Here is a 22255-nt window from a genome sequence, read left to right as displayed (position 1 = left end):
GCAGCTGTCTTGTTCTTCAGTGTGTCGGCATTTTTTTTCATCAGAATAATTTCTGACTTAAATTTAGTGAACGGCAACTCCTCCTTTGCAATATTGTAAGCGACGTTTAATTTTATAATAATTTCAGATTCCTCAGCGGACCTGATTGATACAGCCTGACGCTGAAATGCAGCTGGATGAGGGGCCACTTTATTAACACACTTATCATGGCATGTACAATGCTTTTTGGACATATTGCGCTTTTTCAACGTCTCGATGTGAAACGCACTTACCGGCCAAATTCTGACCGCACTCCCGACAATAAATGCAGTGCATTGAGTCCCTTTCTTTACCGTACATCAGCCAGGGAAATTGCTTCAACCAGTCCTGTCTGAAGGCATATTTTTGGGCTTTTTAATTAGTCTTGGGGCGAGGCTTTCTGCCTCTCTTCATTTTCAAAGAAAATCGAAGCGCTCAGCACTCATTGTTGAAGCGTTCAGGAGTACCTGCTCAGCTTGCTCACATTTTTCGAACTGACACAATTTACAGCAGTGAAAAGGACCACAGCCAATCAGAGGCAAGGACCCGCCCGAGCTCCGTCTCTTATTGGTTTAGACCACGATGCCATCAGGAGAACACAAAGAGATGCTGCGCTTATTAATTTTTTTTTCACCCGAGCAGCGTTAGGTGCACCAGTGCGACCGACAATTGTTTTCAGTCGCACTCCTAAAAATTTGGGTCGCATTTGCGACCAAAATGTTCGCACTCTGGAGCCCTGGAATATGAAGTTTAGTACTCCGCCAGATTCGTTCAGCCTTCCTGCACTCTCTTCTCTGGGCTGTCACAGCAGCAGCTTTTCTCTCAACTGCATCTCTTGCATCTCCTGCGCTAGAAACATGCGTTTTTTCCCTCTTAAACTAGAGAAATGGGGCTAAACAACGGTACCCTGCTTGTCCATGTGAGCGATTTATTCCTGACAACAAAACAAATGCGTAAATTAGTAAAATATGTGACTAGATGTCTCCTCGTCTCCGTGGCGCATTTCTCCGTTTTGTTTATGTATATCGATCAACATCTCATCCGCCATTTTACTAGTGATGTATAGAGTTACGTTTATGCATCGGAAGCTCGTATTGGCTCCCGTAGTGGCTTTTACAGCCAATCGGAAAGCCTGATTTACGATTGGCCGTGAGTTGGTGTGTTTGCCCAAACGGGAGACACGGAGGAGTTGAAATCAGAGAAAAGGATGGTCAAAAGTTACTGTAGTGATAGAGAAAGTTAAATACATAAATGGTACAGAAGAAGTACACTATATACACACATATTTAGGGCAGGGAGAGGAAAGGACCATTCCTGGTAAAAAAAAACATAACGCCCATAGACACTACCCAAAAGAATATCCATATTTCATAGACAAAAGCAGCGAGAAGCTTTAAATAACTTCTAGCATAATCCAGACAAGTGTGTGCAACTTTCTATGTTGAGCTTTTCTTTAGTAAAAATGGTTTGCAGTGCTTTTTTTAATAAAATGTGTAAAAATTCAAGGTGCGTTTTTTATTTATTTTTAATGTATGGGCTAAAATCCCCTATTATAGTGTATATTTTATATTATAACATATTGTTATTTGGTTATTTTTTAATAAATATGTGTTCAATGTAGTCTATTGCCCCCAAGGCTGTGGTGGCAGCGATGAGGCGGAGACGTGATGGCGACGGGCCGAGTCCGTCTGTCCCGGGCGACGCCCCTGGACAGACACAACCTTAACTAACAAGTTTTCTGGGGGAAACACTGCTGTCTGTTACACTACACAGAAATTAATGTACTCTTTATTGATCGTACTGTGTGGATTGCGAATTACCTTAATATACCAAAATACTGCCCAAGTCTATAGCATAACTATGCTTATAGGTTTGGGATTGCCATCGATATACACTGGGAGAAGAAATATCTGAAACTTTGAAAGCACAAAGTCGCTCAGATCGTCATCAGAAGTCAATCATCCTCTCACCTCTTGAATGGGAATGAGACGGATGATGGTTTAGTGCCAACGATCACTTACCAGCTATACAGAAACAAACCTACACAGCCCTCAGGTTGCATATATTGCTGCCGTCTTCCTTTTCTGCAGATTCCTCTTCTTCCCCAATCCCATCATCTTTGCCTCGCTGTCCGCCTACACTTTGTCAAGTGTGGACGGACTGACAAGGAAGAAAATGGGGACAATGGAGGAGAAGTATACAGGAATATACTTGAAGAAAGCTGTTTCTCAGCAGATGTTTCTTATTACAACGTTTTGCATCATTTTTATTCAGGATGCCATTGAGTGACAGTGAATCATAGGGAGCACATCAGGGTAGAGTAGATATCCCATGAGCACTGGTTTGTGTCTTTTGGTACAATATGTACAATATGGATTTCTTTTAAATGGCTGTTTAGATTTCCTCTTTATTATAACCATTCTCATTGTTGTTTGTGGTCCTCATTTAGAATTTCCACAAGGCTGAGATTAAAGCTTTGCTGGTAGTGGCAACCTTAACACCAACATTGCCCTGTTTCTAACAGGCAGGGACATGCCCTAGTAATTGAAAACCAGGTCATGTTGCCACTAAATATGAAGCATCAGCTTGATATGTATGTCAATTCCTTGTATTATGTGCTCAAATTGACTAAACAGCTATGCTTGTTTCACTGCAGCGGAGCAACCCAAGAGGAAATTCTTTCAATCAGCCACAAGATTTTAGCATTTAGCCAACAACCAAGATGGCGACAGGCAAAAATCAAGATGGCGAATGACAATTGGTGACTGCTTAAAACAAAGATGGCAATAGTCAAAAACGAAGATGGTGACGACCAAAAATAAAGGAAGTGAGGTTCAAAAACCAGGGAGATGAAGTTGAACACCAAGATGGTGAAGGCCAAAAAACAAGTTGGCGACAGTCAAAAGCCTAGATGGTGATGTTGCATCTCAGCTGTGGACAGAAAGCAGTAAAATGTCCACATAAACTCTTGTATGCATGAATTTATAAGTCTCGTCTGACTGAAAAACGAGATGAGGCAGCAGTGCAGCCAGCATGCATGCATGATATTTCTTATGGCGTTTTCACTAAAAATCACTTCAAAATCTCCAATAAGAGAAGGGGAATGGTATCATGCAATTGTGTTAGAGACAGGCACAGTGAAGAGACGCTGTATATCCACACTGTACACTCATGCCTGGCTCTGTCACAACAGTCTTCTGCTTATGGAAGCAGTCCATTTCCTCTAAATCCCATATAATCCCCGGTGTCATTTAGGAAGCAGGCGAGCATTTCATGCACTGTGATTTTCTGTATGGCATGAGTCAGCTGGGGAATTATGCAGCCGTGCATTTATCAGAACTGCTGTTGTTGCTGTGCGTCTCTGTGTCCCAACCCAACCGCTCGAGGCGAATGGCCCGCCCACCTTGAGTCTGGTTCTGTTCCAGGTTACTTCCTGTTAAAGGGGAAGGTAACTGCTTATTCATGCAGGATGTTGGGTCTCTGTAAACTAAAGAGTGGGGTCTGGACCTTCTCTAGATAAAAATGGTGTCTGTTGTGACCAAACTGTTTTGGTGTGAATTTTTCGTTACTCGCACGTTTTACCATGGGATCATTTGTGTTTATTCGCGTCACTCCCACTAGGCGTGCTGGGAGGGAGGGTGGTGTCTTTCCATGTAGACACAAACAAGAATGGCATGGCTGAAATCCCCACTATTGCTGCTTTGTACATTGAAGTCCCAGATCCACCAGGAAACCAAACCCTGTCCTGTTTGAGTTCATGACATCAACCAGAGGTGTTCGCTGGATTTTACCAAACTGGATTCACTGGATCTAACAAGACCCGCGTGGGCTGGTTTACCACAGCTGGAGGAACCAGAATAAACTATTTAGCTGTGATTAAATATCAATAACCAGATGAAAAGGATGCTGAAATAACTCCATAATGATGGTGATCAGTAAAAAGTGTGAAGTCATGCTTTGTTAGGTCTGTCTGCAAGACCACAAGCTAACTACTTTTATAATGCTGCTTTTCTGAATGGAGTCTGGATTGATGGGTGCTAGGCTATGCTAACATCATAGCTGCTCCATTAACACTCCAAATAAGGCTATCTAGACATAAATACGAAAACATTGTTGTTTGGACCAGAGATAGTTACGTCACAGCCTATGCAGTGAAAAAGGACTCAACATGAGACATGAGAGTCTTGGCACTGGGACTCACTTTCATACTTTCATTCCATTCCAGACTAAAGACTCTGTCTCTTTGTTGTTCAGGACGGACGTCTCAGACCAGGAGACCAGCTCATTGCCGTTAACAAGGAGTCCTTGATAGGTGTGACCCACGAGGAGGCCAAAAGCATGCTGAACAAAGTCAAACTAAGGTGAGTGGTGGAGTGACATCTGTAAATCACAGCAGCCCATTCCTTGCTCCTCTACTCATCTGTCTACATGCTATTGTCTTTGTTCTCTTGTGAATTTTGTCTCCAGTCAGGATGGTCCTGTTGAGATAGCCTTCATCCCAGGGAAAGGACTTTTTCCGAGCAGCACATCCCTTCACAACGGGGTCCAGCGAGCCACAGGCAACAGCTTCAACGCTGGACGCTTAAAAGTCCACATCAGATCACCTGAGGTCAGCAGAATATTCATGGTTCTCTCTGTGGAGGCATTATGTTTTCAGGTCGTCGGTCCCATTCTCCTGAAAGTGATATCTCAGGAGGGAATTTGGCACCAACGTTCACCTGGACTCAAAGATGAGCTAATTAGTATTTGGTGGTCAAATGTCACTGTGTCCTCACCAAGCAACTGTAGATTCTCCATCATCCAGGTCATGGTCATTTTTTAAATCGTTGGCAACTGAACCTCCTTTATACTTTTGAAGATGTTTCATCCAAGAGGCTTCTTCGGTTCTGACTAGTGGAGAGTTTAGGTATTTAACTTCTTGTAGGGCCTTATACTTTGAGAGCTGAGAGGCATGTGACTCCTGGACCTGAGAAACCAGCCCTTCTGTGTTGTGCCATTCCCTTGTGCAGTGGTTGTTAAGTTTTCCCAATGTACAGGTGCACCTGTGCAGGCTCTATTTTTCACTTCTCTACCATGAGAGGGAGATATACAGCTTTTTCAAGTCACTCGTGATGATATTTACTATTATCCTGATAATGGGAATTCACCAGGATCAACTTATTGCGAGTGATTTACAATAAATCCTATATATTCCCATTCCTAGTGGCGACATTTTGGACAGACATGGATGTTAACTGATTGGCTGGCTGTAATTGTAGTTTCTCTAGCAACTGAAGTAGTAATATTATCAACAAAAATGTTGCTCTCAGTAGGATGCACAATAAAAGTTGATGAGTGTTTTTCTCAGCAGGTTGGACTAGATTTCATCTTCCATGTTCTAGTTATTTCTGGAACCTGGAGTGTGTGTGCCTCTGGAACAATGAATACTTTTGTTGAGTTTGTGATGATCTTACAATGGTGGCACACAGTGATCTCCACTCTATGAAACAGGTCACTATAACTTTGCAGTTCCCTGAGACGTCCTGCAAATCTGAGCCATCTGTAAAAGCCCTTTGTAAACGTGAAGTGGATTGTGATTGTTGTTTGTCTGTAGATCTGTACAGAGGAGCCCGCCTCAGTGTCCTTGCCGTCTCCCGACATCTGTCCACCAGATGTTCCTATTTCAGGTAAAACACCCATTTTACTCTTTGTCTGTCCTACAATGTTCTCTTATCATCATCACAACTGTTCCTCCGCTGCCGAGCAGAGATGATAGTACATTCACAGTGAGACCGTAGTTTACCTACAAACTGACCATTACTGTCTCAACTCACCCTGTGTGGATTTGATTGTTGAAGAAACCTTGATTTGTGTTTAACATTGAATCCAAACTCATCCAAAGTCCAACTCTGATACAACTTGTTCAGTGTCCATGTCTCCATGTCTCATTTATCCGGTCATATGCTCGCCATGAAGCCCCTCCAGGAAGTCGCCATGTTGTGATTGATTAACATATTGTGTGAGTTTGCACTGTTCTGCTAACATGGTGGAGATCACTGAAGGTTCCCTTCTAGTCCAAGACAACAACACCAACGTGAGGCGTTAAAGTCCAGAGTTGTTGAATCCATCCACTTCCCCACCCCCACAACCATGAGTGGCCTTTCCCAGTATTTAATACCACTTCACTAACTGTGGACATTGCATAGTCACATGCATGTTTTTCGTTTGTGTCTCCACCATGAAAAAGGATCCTACTTAACTTTCTTTTGCCATATTTTGACTGGCTCAGACGCGTGTTTCTATATACAAGAATATACAACAAAGGTATGGTACAGAAAGAACACCTTAAATGTAACTCCCACAATTTCAGTGAAGGTATAGCTACACATCTATCTATAACAGTGAAAACATCTGACAAAAATGACTGAAATCAAGGTCCTCATTAAGACCAGGGTAGTGGGTTGCCCTTAACTTGGAGATCCAGAAACGTTCCCGTTGGCTGAGTTGTTTGATCCTATTAGCTCCACATATTGATTCTGGGATATGATACATGCTTATCGCTTTCAGGATAGATGGGTTGCTCTTATACTTTACCCTAACCCTCTGACAGTCTGTCTTGTAGTCTGTGTTTAGTTCTTCCAATTCAATCCCATTGTAATTTTAGATTGAGCAGGACCAGAACACGCTTAATATAAAACACTTTGCTCTCAGGGTATTCCAATCACTAAATGACAAATGTTTTCTTACAGTTAATAAAGAGTCTTATTTTGTGGTTTTATCTCCGTCGATATCCTGAAAGCTTTTTGCATTTTAACACATTAGAGCAGTGATTACAATGACCACATTGGAAGCTATCACAAGGTTTTGAGGGGAGCCAGGTAGTTTTGGCGTCTGCAGGTAGATATGTTGTAGTGTAGTGCTTTACTGGAGTCCAACCAGAGCACATGGAAACAACTGAAGAACCAAACACCTGATAACAATATAAAACAGTCCGTTTTTTTAGTTTAAGGCAAATATCTTAATGATGAAAGATGGGAAAGATTGATGGGAACAGACCACCAACTCTGATATCGAGGGTCACCTGTGGGTCCCAGCTCAAAGCCACTTGGCAGTTTGGCCCAAATCTTATTGGCCTGGATTACCAGGGTCAAGTTTATTTCCGAGGTGCTGAGACCACTTAGCTCCCCTTCAGGGTCCTGTTGTTAAGCCAGTTGCTAGCAATGACCGATGCCAGCCGTTTGTGGTGAGTTGAGCAGATACAGATACTCAGAGGATATCTTTTCTCTTGTTTCTCAGTGACTGCTTACAATGAATCATTTATCTCTTGTTTAATCATTGTTCAGTTATGTGAAGGTTCACTAATGCTTCAAGCTTGGGTCATATGCATATACATATATATACATACTTAAACATGTCAATCTCACAGCATGGACAAAGGTCACCAAAGTCGTTCAATCCTGTTAGGGAGATAATCACAGCCGAGACGACGTGCCTAAAACCCTATTTGCACGCAGCTATTATCACCCGAGGTACTGTAACAATTAGGGGTGGGAATCTCTTGGCACCTCATGATTTGATTCGGATTCAGGTCAACGATTCGATTCTAAACCGATTATCGATTCTAAACTGATTATCGATTCATCTCGATTTTTGATGTGCATTTCCATGCATGATTTAAATATATATATATATATATATATATATATACACACACACATACATTTGAGTTTGCTACTCAGAGTTTGCAAATCACTTCCTACATTTGTGTTGATAATTAAAGAAAAACAGATGAATTTCCTTCTCTAATTTTTTATTAGAGAAAAAGCTTTTCCTTGTCACAATTATGACTTTCTATGAACAGTGTAATGATCAATGCAGCTACATTTTAACACATCACAGCGTAGCGGTCCGTGGGATATTATCTTACGTCTCATAAAGAGACCGAACTAGGAGTAAAACCAGAGACTGTTAGTGGAACAAACAACAAGGTCGCTGCCGTATTTATGCCGAGACAACTTTATGTTCAGTGTTTACGTAGCCGCTACCGTGTTAGCCTAGCTTAGCTCTGAGCGAGCCAAACGCCAAAACAAGCATTTTTAAAGTTATTTTCATATTGTCTAAACAGACCGACTTAACAAACCATGACTTAGGACTTTTTACTAATCATCGTTACTTCGGCATACTCTTTATCTGTATATTGTAATTAAATCACAACGTCGTGTTTGATTGATTGTGAATACAGGTCTATGAGATTCACCGATCCTCCTCCGGGTGAAGGTATGAACTCAGACAGGACGCCGTTTAGTTTCCTGGTGTGTCTGGGACTTCTACAACATGTACAAAGCAGTAATAGTGTTTATTTTGGCCATGAATGATGAAACATTATCTGTGTAAATGTTCTCTCTCAGCGATGTCTCTGTTATGTGCAACGCCACAGATTGTCCAGGTGCTGCATTTCCGAGTTCCGCCTTTTGCGTTCCATAAACAATACAACATTTGTGAATCGATTCCAATCGTCCACGTTCAAATCAAGATTTATCTAAGAATCATTTTTTCCCCCACCCCTAGTAACAATGGCAGAGGTTGTATGTGAGAAGTCAGAAATGTATGTTTACATGCACCAAATATTCTGTATTTTGACCTCATCCTAAACCCTAGCTCTATAAACACAGGATAATTAAAGTTGTTCTACAGGAAATACTCTTCTCCAGTCATTAGCACTGAAAATGTAGATAAGTATAACAGTACCGACCCCACAGTGAAGAGAGTATGATGTTTGTCAATTAAAAAGCTACGTTTACGCATGAATCTGTTCAAGCATCTTCTGTAATTCATCAAACACTTAATCCACCAAAGCCTGTGTTAAATTCTTATTTTAACCGTTTTTCTCAGGAAGGTGAAGTGGACATATATGACATTTAGGGCATTTAGCAGCCACTTTTGTCCAAAGGGACTTACAATAACTACATTTGTCGAAAGATAAAGACCACAACATCATCATTGCCGAGTAAAAGTAAGAGCGAAAACATAGAAACAAGTGTTAGGTTCTCATCTGATCTGCTTTTAGCAGCTTTTCCTCATCAACTTCTCACAGAACCTTATCAGAATTTATAATCATTTTGTGTGTCTCCCTGGTGCAGTATCACTCTCCACCTGATGTATTGGCGGGGGCGCTGTTTTACCATAGAAGTCTCCTCGTCGTTAAAATCCTCCTCCTAGTTCAAATTCACATTTGTAAGGAATTCATTTTCCATGCGTAATAACATTCAGCTCAACAGTTCTCTTGTCTTTTATGTGATTGACAGCTCAGAGGGTGGAACCAGATTATAAAGGAGGTTAACGATTGGCTGAAAGTTACACCTCGTACTTGGGATTTTCAGGCCCACACTGATACGGCTCAACAGTAGCGCCATAAAAGTCAAAGTCATGACACAAACCTGTCTGCACGATAAGCAAATCACTTTTAAAATGCTTTTTTTCTGAATGGAGTTTGGATCGATCAGAGCTAGGCTACTCTAACACCGTAGCTGCTCCGTAAACACTGAAAATAACGGCATGATTGGCTTCATGACTTAAATGTAATTTTGTAGCGTGAATAATTCACGTCACATTTGGTGTGAATGCCCACTTTCTTCTGATTGGCCAACTCCCAGAAGCATGCCAAGGGGGCGGCCCCCCGGTCCTTCTGAGAACCGCCTCCCATCCTGCCGGCACTGAGCTTCTGAAATAATAATAATAACAATGTCTTGTTCTTTTTTGGAAATGGCAACTTCTCAAATCAAGCAGTACTTGTTTGAATCCGAGTTGGCTCCAGAATATGAGAGTGGTCAGCACAAACAGCTGCAGCTACGATTACAGTAGGACATCTCTGTTTGGTAAATATTACACTCATTACCTGCTTACTGCGTGACATAACGCTAGGTTTAGTCTTTTAATCACAAAACATGTTCATTGGTGTACGTGTGGGAAATGTTCTGAAATGCCGACCGAAGTGGAAAACGTCTGCCGCCAGGAAATGGCAAGCTAACTAAAAAGCTAAATAATGTTCTGCTATCTCCCTACAACATGTTATTTGTATGCTGTAGTACATGAAATACCTTTAGTACTACTCGGGTAGAATGTATTGTATGAATGTGTACATACATCTACCAAAGAGACCGCTATTTAACCGTCTTTTGCAATAATTGTAGGGGATTTCTTATGACTAGATCAAATTTCATGCTAAAGACGTGCCTGCATCATCTTTCCTAATTGGATTTGACCAATTATCCTTGATAATAATAGGAGCTAAATGTCTCGAAGCTAAGAGTACTTTTCTACAACTTAACTGTAAATATGTCATTCCAATGTCAATAAGACTTCCTGTTTGCTTTTTTCTTTATTCGTTTTGTTCCCTTAAATTAGGTTCTAAAAAGAATGAAGCAGGTTCCAAATAGTGCTACATGCGTGACTGACCGTCCCGGGCTTGAACCATTCACCCTTCAAAACATTATATTTACAGAGCGGGCGATGGACTTCTTAGGAGGAGAAGAGAGGAACAGTAAGTTATTCATTCTGTTATCCAATTTGTGTTATCCGCTACATGTACAATGACACGATTGCGAGAGGAGGAGCAAATTTGCTACATTATTACGATGCTTACATGGGCAATTGTCATCTTATGGGTGTTTATTGATCGGGTGGTTGGGCTAAGATGCTAGCTGTAGCGTTCACATGTCATAGCAACGGCAAACATTCGGTCAAGAAACGCGTTTACTTCCACTATGACTTCTATAATAAAGTAGCAAATGTGCAACTTCTTTTCTCTAAATATTGCCCTCCTCTCTCAGCTCCGTTTATTTTTTTTCTCCTTTTCTCCTACAATGGCCTTAATATGCCGTCTTACAAATTATTTTACAAACACTAAGAGTATTTTTCAGTAATGTAGAACGATGCAAAGTAACAATATGTCAGGTACTATCCTGTTGCTGAGAATTCACAAGCCTACATACATTATTGGTACACTATACACACACACACACACACACGCACACACTCTATCCTGCTCTTGTCACATTAAAATCAGGTGGCCTTCAATCAGTGCTGGAGGAGGCCTTACATGCTTCTGATGTCTTCTCCTCTGTCTTTCAGCAGGTTGGTCAGCTGGTGTCGGGGCGCCTACAGAGACTTGTCGGGTTGTGGATCCTTTCATGGGTTGTGTGTGGCGGTTATGCCAAGAGTTTCTTGATCCAGAGGGCAACTTTGTTGGGTTCCGGCCGACCCTTGACCTCCTCCTTGGAGGGTCTCTCAAAGTGGGCATTCAGGTCCTCTGGGATGGGGATTTGTTTGAGTTCCTCAAAGTGCGTGGTGGCATCCTCAACACTTCCTCAAGAAGAAGCTGCATCAGTTCACATTCAGCTCATATTCTGGAAAATATTTAGATTATTTTATAGTTATTTATGGCTGATGCCACTACAAATTTACAGTCATTTTAATGATAAGGAATTTTGCACTTATTTATTGATGTATGTAAATGAGTATATCAAACGTTGTTTGGATTGTTTATAATAAAATACTGTTTTTTACGTACTGCATGTAGGCTCCGCCTTATTGGGCTTTGCTGTACAGCCTCCCTTCTTTGACTTCGGGAACATAATTCTGTACACAGCTTTGCCCTGCGATGGCGCTGTTGTCCTCGCTCTGCATTCCACTGAAATACATGCCAGCCAGGTTCAGCCTGAGAAACAAAAGTCTTTTCAAAAGTACGTATCTTTTTTGGCTGAAAACACATGACAGAAGTTTATATCAAAATGTAATGTATCCAAACAATTATGACTTAATTGGGAAAAGACAACGAAAATAATCATTTTAGTCTTGCTATGAACAACTTGGTGGTCCACATAAAACAATGGTGTTTATGGGTAAAATAAAACATGCACATGGTCTTACTGCTTTGAAAAAACAATGCTAACACTGGAAGCCTTACACTCACCGGCCACTTTATTAGGTACACCTGTCCAAATGCTCGTTAACGCAAATTTCTACTCAGCCAATCACATGGCAGCAACTCAATGCATTTAGGCATGTAGACATGGTCAAGACGATCTGCTGCAGTTCAAACCGAGCATCAGAATGGGGAAGAAAGGTGATTTAAGTGAAGTTTTAACGTGGCATGGTTGTTGGTGCCAGACAAGTATTTCAGAAACTGCTGATCTACTGGCACCATCTCTAGGGTTTACAGAGAATGGTCCCAAAAAGAGAAAATATCCAGTGAGCGGCAGTTCTGTGGGCGCAATCTATAGTTGGCATAGATTCAACAACTATACCTTGTTGAATCTATGCCACGAAGGATTAAGGCAGTTCTGAAGGCAAAAGGGGGTCCAACCCAGTAATAGCAAAGTGTACCTAATAAAGTGGCCGGCGAGTGTATTTTCTACCTTTCTTTGTGCTGTGACTGGAGCAGACCACCATCTTTGTGTGTTCGTCACAGCGCCGAGAAAATAGAAATGATGCGTTCAGTCTGAATCCTGAGTGGATCTACTTATGAGACTAGTCTGGCTTTGCCAGACCCGTCTCCACAGTAGAAGGGTTTGGCTATACAGTATATCACGTCTCCGGGATCAGGGAAACAAACGCTCTGGCTTGTTTGTATTTCCTTCAACCAATCACAATGGTTATGGGCGGTGCTAAGCTTCAGGAAACTTGACGTGAGCCCGTCATTAACATGTCCGATTCCCCCCCAAGAAAACTGAATAAAACCTTAAAAAACGTATGTCGACTGTGTGACGAGACATTTATTAAAACAAAAGAAAAACATAAATGATGTGATTGCTAGCTCACTGCAGACAATAGGCCAAACTTTTTCCATAACCTGTAGGCAAACTTGCAAGAACGTCTATATGTTCTTCACATATTCTCTGTACATCTTTACAAAAATGCACAGAAAGAATCTAAATATTTGTTAAACTTGCCATTTTCTGTGTATAAGTTGCTAGCTCTGAGGTTGCTGCTGTTGTTCAAAGCAAGTTTGAGAACGGAGACACAGAAAGCGGAAGGGGAGGGGTCAAGTCTGGCTTCCTTCCTCCAGGTGTTGATCCTGAGCCTTCACTTCCTGTTAGCTAGACTACTTATGAGGTAACCCCTATAAGTTATTCAGTTCACTGGCTGAGATCTACTATAGTTAACATATTTACATAGCAAACACTGAATACACACACAAAATGTGTTGAAAACTGGAGAAATCTCTGCTAACGGCAAGATGTCAGAATTTGACTGGTGCGTTCCTTTAACTATCAAATAAATCACATGAACTCACGTTAAGGGGACATTAGATTACTGCATACCAGGTATATTTTTTAAATAAATTCATTTTAACATTATTCATTAATAACATTTAAAGCAACACTTAAGAACTTTTCCTCTTTGGTACCCCTACAGGTTGGAAGGGAATTGTCCATTACTACCATCGTAAATAATTTAGCCTACCGCAGCCTACCGTCGCATGCACGTCATTTGTTTGTATGCAGAACCGGCTCTGGAAATGATGAACAATTTGAACGATGTCCAGTGACAAGGTAGAGTAGCTAACGCCTTAGCTAAGATTAGCCAACATGAGCCATAGCGATAGTTACATATATATTAGCACAATAGCTAACGCCTTAGTTAACATGAGCCAATAAAATAATCGACAATGTATTGATGCACACTGTTGGAAAAAAAAAGATTACTGGTATTATTTAATTTAATTTTAAGTCCAGCAGCAACAAAGCCAAGTCACCATCCGTCTTGCATTTTGTAGCCTCTTTCAGCTCTCGCCAACGAGTGTGAGCTTGTCCGATATTCACTCTCGTACGAGCTCTTTCTTTGTCATGCTCCCGTTTTCTTTTCTTCGCCTCATCGGACATTATACTCCTCCTTTTCTTTGCAGGCTCTGCCATGACGGCAATTTAAAAACTACCTAGCTGCAAGGTATCTTCCACGCACCTGCCGGGTGTTCTCCCACTGATCTTTACGCAGAGCCTCCACCTACCGGCTTTTGTAACGCTTGCCGTAAAGCAGGTCAAATTCGTAGTCTCATTAGAAGTACAAAACCGCTACCTGACGAGGCAAAGTTACATAATGCGGTTACAGCCGATAGACGGCTGCAGAGCGAATGCTGAAGTGCCGTTCACGCCGGTTTTGAGGTGCTGAACGGCTGAACCACTCAAACTATTTTGGAAATATTATTTTAAGGCACTAAATACTCTTTAGTGTTGCTTTAAAGTTGTACTCCTGTAAGATCTGAGATCGTTGCTTCTAGCGGCCTCTGTGGTGGTAGATAGAACTGCAGGCTAGCCTCTGGGACTCATCTCCCTCACCCAACAGTGTCGACTGTCTCTCATCTGCGTGATGCCTTCAAATGCTCCACACTGAAAGGAGGTCGGTGGTTTTCCTTCGTTGGCGGTCACTTTGCTTCTTGATGACTTTCCTTCTTCACTTCCATTAGTTTGTTGTTTCTTTTTCTTGGACTGGAAGTTGAATGATCTTCTTTCTCTGCCTGTTGATCCTCCATTGTGAGTCAGCAGTAATGAAATGTACCTGGTCAAACACTTTAGACTAGAGGGAGCCTGACTCAGCAGTTAGAAGTTACCGATTTCCCATTCCAAGTAAACGCAGCATACTTCCGTGAGTAGCTCCACCTGCAGACCAACCGCTGCTCACTGACGGAAAAAGATCAAACTCATTTAGAGTTTAGTGGGAATGTGGCCACAGACACGGAGATCCTATTTCTGGACAAAGCAGCAACAAGCACTTTCATTAGTGGTCACATGATCAACCACCATTGTTCTAGCTCACTATTTGATAGGTAGGAACTAAAAATACACAGATTAAAATGTTACGGACTGCCACTTTAAGTCCCAATATTAGTATCATGACAATAGATGGGTGTGATACTTCCTTCCATCAAGTGGATGGATACACTTGAATGATATTAAATGACAAGTTAATGATAAAGGTGTTAAAACCAGAGTGTAAAACATGGCTGTTGTCACGGCAGCAGATCTATCAATCATCCCCAGCAGTGATGGGTGGGGGTGGAGCAAATCCTTTGGGTGGGTGGAGGAAATGAGTTCACAGCCCTTGCTACTCCGAGGGAAGGTTCCTGTAGCAGGCAGACACACAGATCTGGGCCAGACAAACTCATCAAATTAATATCAGGCATTGGCTGTCTGCCCTCTCCCCTCTCATCTATATAATCATCCACCTTTCCTCCACTCCTCTCTCTTTAATCATCTGCTTTTCATCCCCCCATCCAAACACACGTCCCTCATCACCACACACACACCCACGTCCATCATATCCACAGAGAATATCTGTCCATCCACTCTGATATTACAGATTATCCAATATGTGTTCTCCTCCTGTTGTTTACTAAGAGTTGTGTGGCCTCACATTCTCTCTCCTCTCGCCTGCATTGATATCTCATACAGATACTGTGTTTTCAGTCAATATTTTTTCATTTCTCTCATTTGTCTTCCTCTTCTTTTCCACCTTCCACCTTCCTTTTCTTTTACTTTCCTGCTGCTTCTAGGTACAACCAGCCAGAGGTCGCCAACTGGGACCAAACCGAAGATAACACTGGACCCCTACATACGTCTCAAATCAGACAAGTTAGACTTGGTGAGCACCGCCCTTCATTTCAGAGCCACGCTACTAGATTAACTCAAGATCGCCTGACATGGGAGGCCCAACATGTTTTGAATAGTGTTGTCTAATCCTCAAATGTGCCTCAAACTAAAAAGCCTATTAAGTTTGTATCAACCTCCCTCCCTCTCTCTCTCTCTCTCTCTCTCTCTCTCTCTCTCTCTCTCTCTCTCTCTCTCTCTCTCTCCTATATATGTGACCCGCCACGGCAAAACCAGGAACAAGTCGGCCTCGGGGCATTTTGAGTTATTCACAGGTTCTGGAAGTGTAGTTTCTAAGCTTTCCAATGATGTCTAACATATTTGACGAAGTTGTGGCCATTTGAATGTATGCTTTTCTGAAAACCGTTCACTGAGAAAACTGGCCTGAAAGATTTGCAAATCTCACCTCACCTGGCCAGAAAGGAAACACAATGGTGCTCATTTGCATCTCATTCAGATAAGCCCTCCCCCCTACAGATGTCACTCAGTGATATCTGTTATCTGTTAGCCTGCAGGCACCGTCTAAGTAGCTAGTGCTAATGATTTAGCAACTAGCCTATTGTCCTCAGGTAGGCTAGTTGCTAAACTATTAGCATCACAGTCAATTCAAGCAATGCCAACAGGCCCCTTGGCACCTTCTGTTAAATCAGATGCCCACATTACGAGCGAAAACCTCCCATTACAGCTTAGTTTCGATGTGCATATACCTTTAAAACGACAGTACACCCTGGACAGGTCGCCAGTCTATCACAGGGCCAACATGTAGAGACAAACAACCATTCACACTCACATTCACACCTACGGGCAATTTGGAGTCACCAATTAACCTATCCCCATCCTGCATGTCTTTGGACTGTGGGAGGAAGCCGGAGAACCCGGAGAGGTGCATGAGAACATGCAAACTCCACACAGAAGGAGCCCGGGCCGACCCGGGAATCGAACCCGGGATCCTCTCGCTGTGAGGCGACGGTGCTACCCACTACACCACCGAGCAGCCCACAATTCAATTCAATAAATTTATTGCCATGTCAACAAGTTGATAGGAATTTGTCTTGGTACAACTCACAAACAAAAGTAACATGAAGGACAGGCATCATAAGTACAGAGAACAGACCATGTACAACAAACAACAGACAATAAACAATACCAAGCAGACAGTAGAACAATAGACCATACCCAACAGACAGTAAAACAGTAGACAGAGAAAGTGCGTAGTGCATACAGTTGTTAAAGTGCTATTAACATATCTTTCAGTACAAGTTCAGATTTCTGATAGCCAGAGGGTAAGTGCTGTCTCTGAACCGTGATGTGGAGGTCTTAATGCTCCTGTATCTTCTTCCTGATCGGAGAAGGTTAAAGAGGTGGTGAGCAGGGTGAGAGTGATCTGCTATGATGTTTTTAGCCTTCCTAATTATTCTGGTGGAGAAGAGTGAAGAAAGTGAAGGGAGACTACAGCCTATGATTTTTGATGCTCTGCGTACTACTCTTTCCAGCCTAGTTTTGTCCTGAGTGGTTGTGTGACCGAACCAGACGAGCATGGAAAAAGTGAGCACGCTTTCAATAGTAGACCTATAAAAGTGGGTCATGGCAACTCGGCTGACTCTAAACTTTTTGAGTTGCCGCAGAAAGTGGAGTCGCTGGTGGGCTTTACTGATCTTAATATTAGTGTTGAGCTCCCATGATAGAGATTCATGGATTGTGGTCCCAAGGAACTGGAAGGAAGTGACCCTCTCCACCTCCTCCCCATTAATGGAGAGCGTAGAGAGGGGTCTGGGGGACCTTCTTAAATCCACTACCAGTTCTTTGGTTTTTGAGATGTTGAGTATCAAATTAAAGCTTTCACACCATTTCACCAGCCCCTCCACTTCCCTGCGGTAGTCAGACTCATCTCCGTTAGTAATGAGACCAACAGAGGTATCGTCTGCAAACTTCAACAGCAAGACTGAACTAGTGTGTGATTGACAGAATTGTGTGTATAAAGAGTACAGAAGTGGGGAGAGGACGCAGCCCTGAGGGGTGCCAGTGTTCAGAAACTTAGGCTGTGAGACATGGTCACCCATTTTAACCACCTGCTTCCTATTATATAGAAAATTGAAAATCCATTTACAGAGTGATGTTCTAACACCAAGTTCCTGTAGAGTGTCAATAAGCTTTACAGGAACAATGGTGTTGAAGGCAGAACTAAAGTCCACAAAGAGGACATGGACATATGTAGATTTTAACTCCAGATGTTGAAGGATAGAGTGCAAACAGAGTGAAACTGCATCATCAACACACCTATTTGCTCTATAAGCAAATTGGTGGGGGTCAAGTGAAATACTGGACAGGACATATCAGACGCTCAAACACTGTCATAATGACAGAAATTAGGGCCACAGGCCTATAGTCATTAAGACAGGTGATTCTAGATTTTTTTGGAACTGGAATGATCACAGCAGATTTAAAACAGGCAGGCACAATACCAAGTTGGAGAGACCAGTTAAAGATAAAAGTGAGGACAGATGTTGATTGATCAGCACAGTGTCTTAAAGTGGCGGACATTATGCCATCAGGCCCAGCCGCCTTCCTGATGTTCTGCTGGCGGAGCAATATTCTGACATCATGCTCAGAGATAGTGGGTGGAGGGTCCCCTTGCTCTCTGAAGCAGGGGGAGGGCAAGTGATTTCCACTATCAAAACGACAGTAGAAGTCATTAAGCCTCCCAGGAAGAGAGGGGTCGCTAACTGGAGCATGGTGCTTGATCTTATAGTCAGTAATGACCTGCAGCCCACGCCAGACACCTTTGATGTCGTTTGCTTGTTATTTATTTTCAAGCTTAGCTTTATAGGAAGACTTGGCTTTCAACACAGCTCGCTGAAGTTCATACTTCAGTTATTTGTATTGAACCATATCACCACTCTTAAAAGCAGCTTGTTTCTTCCTACATAGCACTCTCACTTCATTATTAAACCAGGGCTTGTTGTTATTAAAAACGGGAACAGCTCTTGTAGGAATACAAACACTCTCACAGAAGTGAATATAGGAAGTGACGGTGTCAGTGTAGGTGTTAATATCCTGACCATCAGACCAAAAGTTACTCCATTTCGTGCAGTCTAAGCAGTCCTGTAATGTGTCTATGGCTTGTGGGGACCATTTTCCTAAAAAGTTTGACAGTTGGTTTCGCCATTTTAAGTTTCTGGCGATACTTTGGTACTATAAGAAAAGTGTTGTGGTCGGACTTACCCAGGGGGGCATGATATGCCTCAGGAATAGGAGAATAGCATTGATACAGAGTTTTATCCATCCTGGTAGCGATCTGGATTTGGGGTTTGTATCTGGTGAGTGCCTTCCTCAAGGAGACGTGGTTGAAATCTCCCAGCACGAACATGGCAGCGTGATATAGTCCACCAGTTGCTTCAGAGCAGCCGGAGCAGAGGTGTCCGGGGGGATATACTGTATATAACCATTAGGACAACAGAAGAAAACTCTCGAGGCAAGTAGAAGGGCCTACACATCACTGTGAGAGACTCCAGCTCTGGAGAGCAGGTTTGGGACAGTTTATTGCAGTCTGAACACCAGTTGTTATTGATGTAGCAGCCAACCCCGCCCCCGCATAGTTTTTGTGAACTCGCGGTGCGGTCTGCGCGGTGGAGAGAGAAGCCGGCTAGTTGTAGCATGGAGTCTGGAAGACTCTCAGCTAGCCAGGTCTCAGACAGGCAGATAGCGGCGGCGTCCCTGAAGTGTCTCTGTGTGTGAGTGAGCATAGAAAGTTCATCCAATTTGTTTGCCAGGGAACCGACATTGGAGAGAATCAGGCTTGGTAGAGCTGGGCGGTGGATGCGACGCCTAAGCTGGACGAGAGCACCACCTCTCGCACCCCGCTTCCGAGTCTTCCAGCGTTGTTTAAGCCGCTCCTTGTGTGGTTGGAAATCCGGAGGTAGAGAACAGGAGGGCAGGAGAATGGGCATGCTGTCCCGAATATGAAATAATGCAGATCTGTCATACTGAACAATGCCAAGGCTGGGTTCCAGGAACATACAGGACAACACTAAACAAACAAACAAAACAGAGAGTTGTACCGAGTCGCCATAGAGCAGCGCCATCTTGGATACGTTTATACAAACGTATCCAACTTCCGTTTATACAAACGTATCCAACTTTGCAGTCAAAGTTACGGATTTCCTCCATTTCGCTGTCTTTATCCCGTTGAAATGTAACTGTAGAAATAGACTGATATCTTCCGCTCCAGCTGATCTGCTGCGCTGAATAAGTAGCCATGTGTTTCGCTTCTAACGTGCGCTGATTTGACGAAAAAATAACAACAATGGCCAACGGTGATCAGTATGGAAATGAACTGCATCGCCGTACACGGCCCTGCAGGGACACAGACATGGCCAATTTTTTCCGAAACTACAAATACAAAATGTATACTTTTACGGCAACCAATACTGTTATCTGAAACATGGAGTGGCTTCTTCATGATTTCAACTTGCATATTCTGCAAAAAAAAAAAAAAAATAACTAATTTTGAAAAAAAAGCTTATTTCGTCTTTTACGCGAATTCGTCCCACCCGACTTGTTGCTGGTTTTGCCGTGGCGGGTCACATATATATACACACACACACACACTTTATTGCCAAAAGTATTTGCTCACCTGCCTTGACTCACATATGAACTTAAGTGACATCCCATTCTTAATCCATAGGGTTTAATATGACGTCGGTCCACCCTTTGCAGCTATAACAGCATCAACTCTTCTGGAAGAGTTTCCACAATGTTAAAATAATTACCCGATGGTTTAGAACTGGAGGAAGGAGATCGGAGTCAGCTCAAGGTCCAAACAGGGATTTAATCTTGATCAAGAGGAGAATTCACAGAGCAACATGCTGGTCTGTTACTAAGTGTAGACTCGTCGTGCTGTGAGACAAACATGATATTTATCCATCTTCTTGTGGGTGTGTTTTCACTCAGTTCACAGGGATGAAAGTCGTAAACTCCGATGTTTATCTAAACCTTGCATGGGTCGCAAACCCCACCTGGGTCATAAACCACACCTATGTCGCAAAACACACATGGGTTGCAAAACACACACAAATGGCCACAGGCCACAGGTCACAGGACACATTTACATTCACACCAACCCTTCTCATGTGTAAGTCTTCAGTTCAGATATCTCTCATCAAGAAGTACAAAATGTCCATATCACACAAGGTTTAGGAGTGTGTTTATGGGACTTTTTGACCATTCTTCCAGAAGTGTATTTGTGAGGTCACACACTGATGTTGGACAGGAAGGCCTGGCTCTCAGCCTCCACTCAAATTCATCCTAAAGGTGTTCTATCGGGTTGAGGTCAGGACTGTGCAGGCCATTCAAGTTCATCCACACCAAACTCTCTCATCCATGTCTTTATGGAACTTGCTTTGTGCACTGGTGCACAGGCATGTTGGAACAGGAAGGGGCCATCCCCTGGTATCTCTTGGTATGCTGAAGCATTCAGAGTTCCTTTCACTGGAACTAAGGGGCCAAGCCCAACTCCTGAAAAACAACCCACACCATAATCCCCCTCCACCAAACTTTACACGTGGCACAATGCAGTCAGACAAGTACCGTTGTCCTGGCAACCGCCAAACCCAGACTCGTCCATCAGATTGCTGATGGAGAAGCGTGATTGGTCACTCCAGAGAACATCTCCACTGCTCTAGAGTCCAGTGGCGGCATGCTTTACACCACTGCATCCGACGCTTTGCATTGCACTTGCTGATGTACGGCATTGGATCACCATGGAGACCAATTTCATGAAGCTCTCTACACTGTTCTTGAGCTAATCTGAAGGCCACATGAAGTTTAGAGGTCTGTAGTGCTTGACTCTGCAGAAAGTTGGTGACCTCTGTGCACTATCTGCCTCAGCATCCGCTGACCCCACTCCATCATTTTACGTGGTCTACCACTTCTTGGCTGAGTTGCTGTCGTTCCCGAACGCTTCCACTGTTATAATCCCACTGACAGTTGACTGTGGAATATTTAGGAGTGAGGACATTTCACGACTGGACTTGTTGCACAGGTGGCATCCTATCACAGTACCACGCTGGAATTCACTGAGCTCCTGAGAGCGACCCATTCTTTCACAAATATTTGTAGGAACAGTCTGCATACCTAGGTGCTTGCTTTTATACACCTGTGGTCATGAAGTGATTGAACACCTGATTTATATTATTTGGATGGGTGAGTGAATGCTTTGCGAAATAAAGTGTATATATATATATATATATATATATATATACATATACATATACATATACAGTATATATACAGTATATAGATAGATAGACAGACAGACAGACAGACAGGTCCAACCTACGACAGAGCTGAATAAACATCCCAGCTGAACAACGGTCAGAGTGTAGAGAGAGCAGACAGCCAGAGAAGGAGACAGGAAGCTGTGAGAGCAGTGAGACAGTGTGCTGAGATGGTAAAACTAATGTACAGACGAAGTGAGATAAAGTGAGCAGTGAGAGAGGAATTAAGAATTAGATGAAGTGAGAGCTTGGGGGTGAAAAACATGCAAATCAGAAGTAGAAGAATCTTAAGTGTTGCTTCGAACGAGAGTAGAAACCAGAGCAGTATCTGTAAAGAGC

At 42.7% G+C, this 22255-nt stretch overlaps 1 protein-coding gene across 5 annotated transcripts in view; it reads left to right on the top strand.

The window, feature by feature from the left end:
- LOC311030465 (syntaxin-binding protein 4) overlaps positions 1-22255 on the top strand; it is a gene marked incomplete at its 5' end in the record, with an annotated part of 313894 nt that overhangs the window by 107899 nt on the left and 183740 nt on the right. For all 5 annotated transcript variants that reach the window (XM_084036231.1, XM_084036229.1, XM_084036230.1 and 2 more), the window contains 4 exons: positions 4273-4379; positions 4486-4627; positions 5612-5684; positions 15548-15636. In XM_084036231.1, the coding sequence (XP_083892357.1) occupies positions 4273-4379; positions 4486-4627; positions 5612-5684; positions 15548-15636 (411 nt within the window). The remainder of the gene's footprint in view (positions 1-4272; positions 4380-4485; positions 4628-5611; positions 5685-15547; positions 15637-22255) is intronic.

Source organism: Eutrigla gurnardus, assembly GCF_963514095.1.
Source record: "Eutrigla gurnardus genome assembly, chromosome: 20".
NCBI classification, from domain to species: Eukaryota; Metazoa; Chordata; class Actinopteri; order Perciformes; family Triglidae; genus Eutrigla; species Eutrigla gurnardus.
Note: the sequence above shows the minus strand (reverse complement) of the source record. Positions and strands in the feature narration are given on the sequence as shown.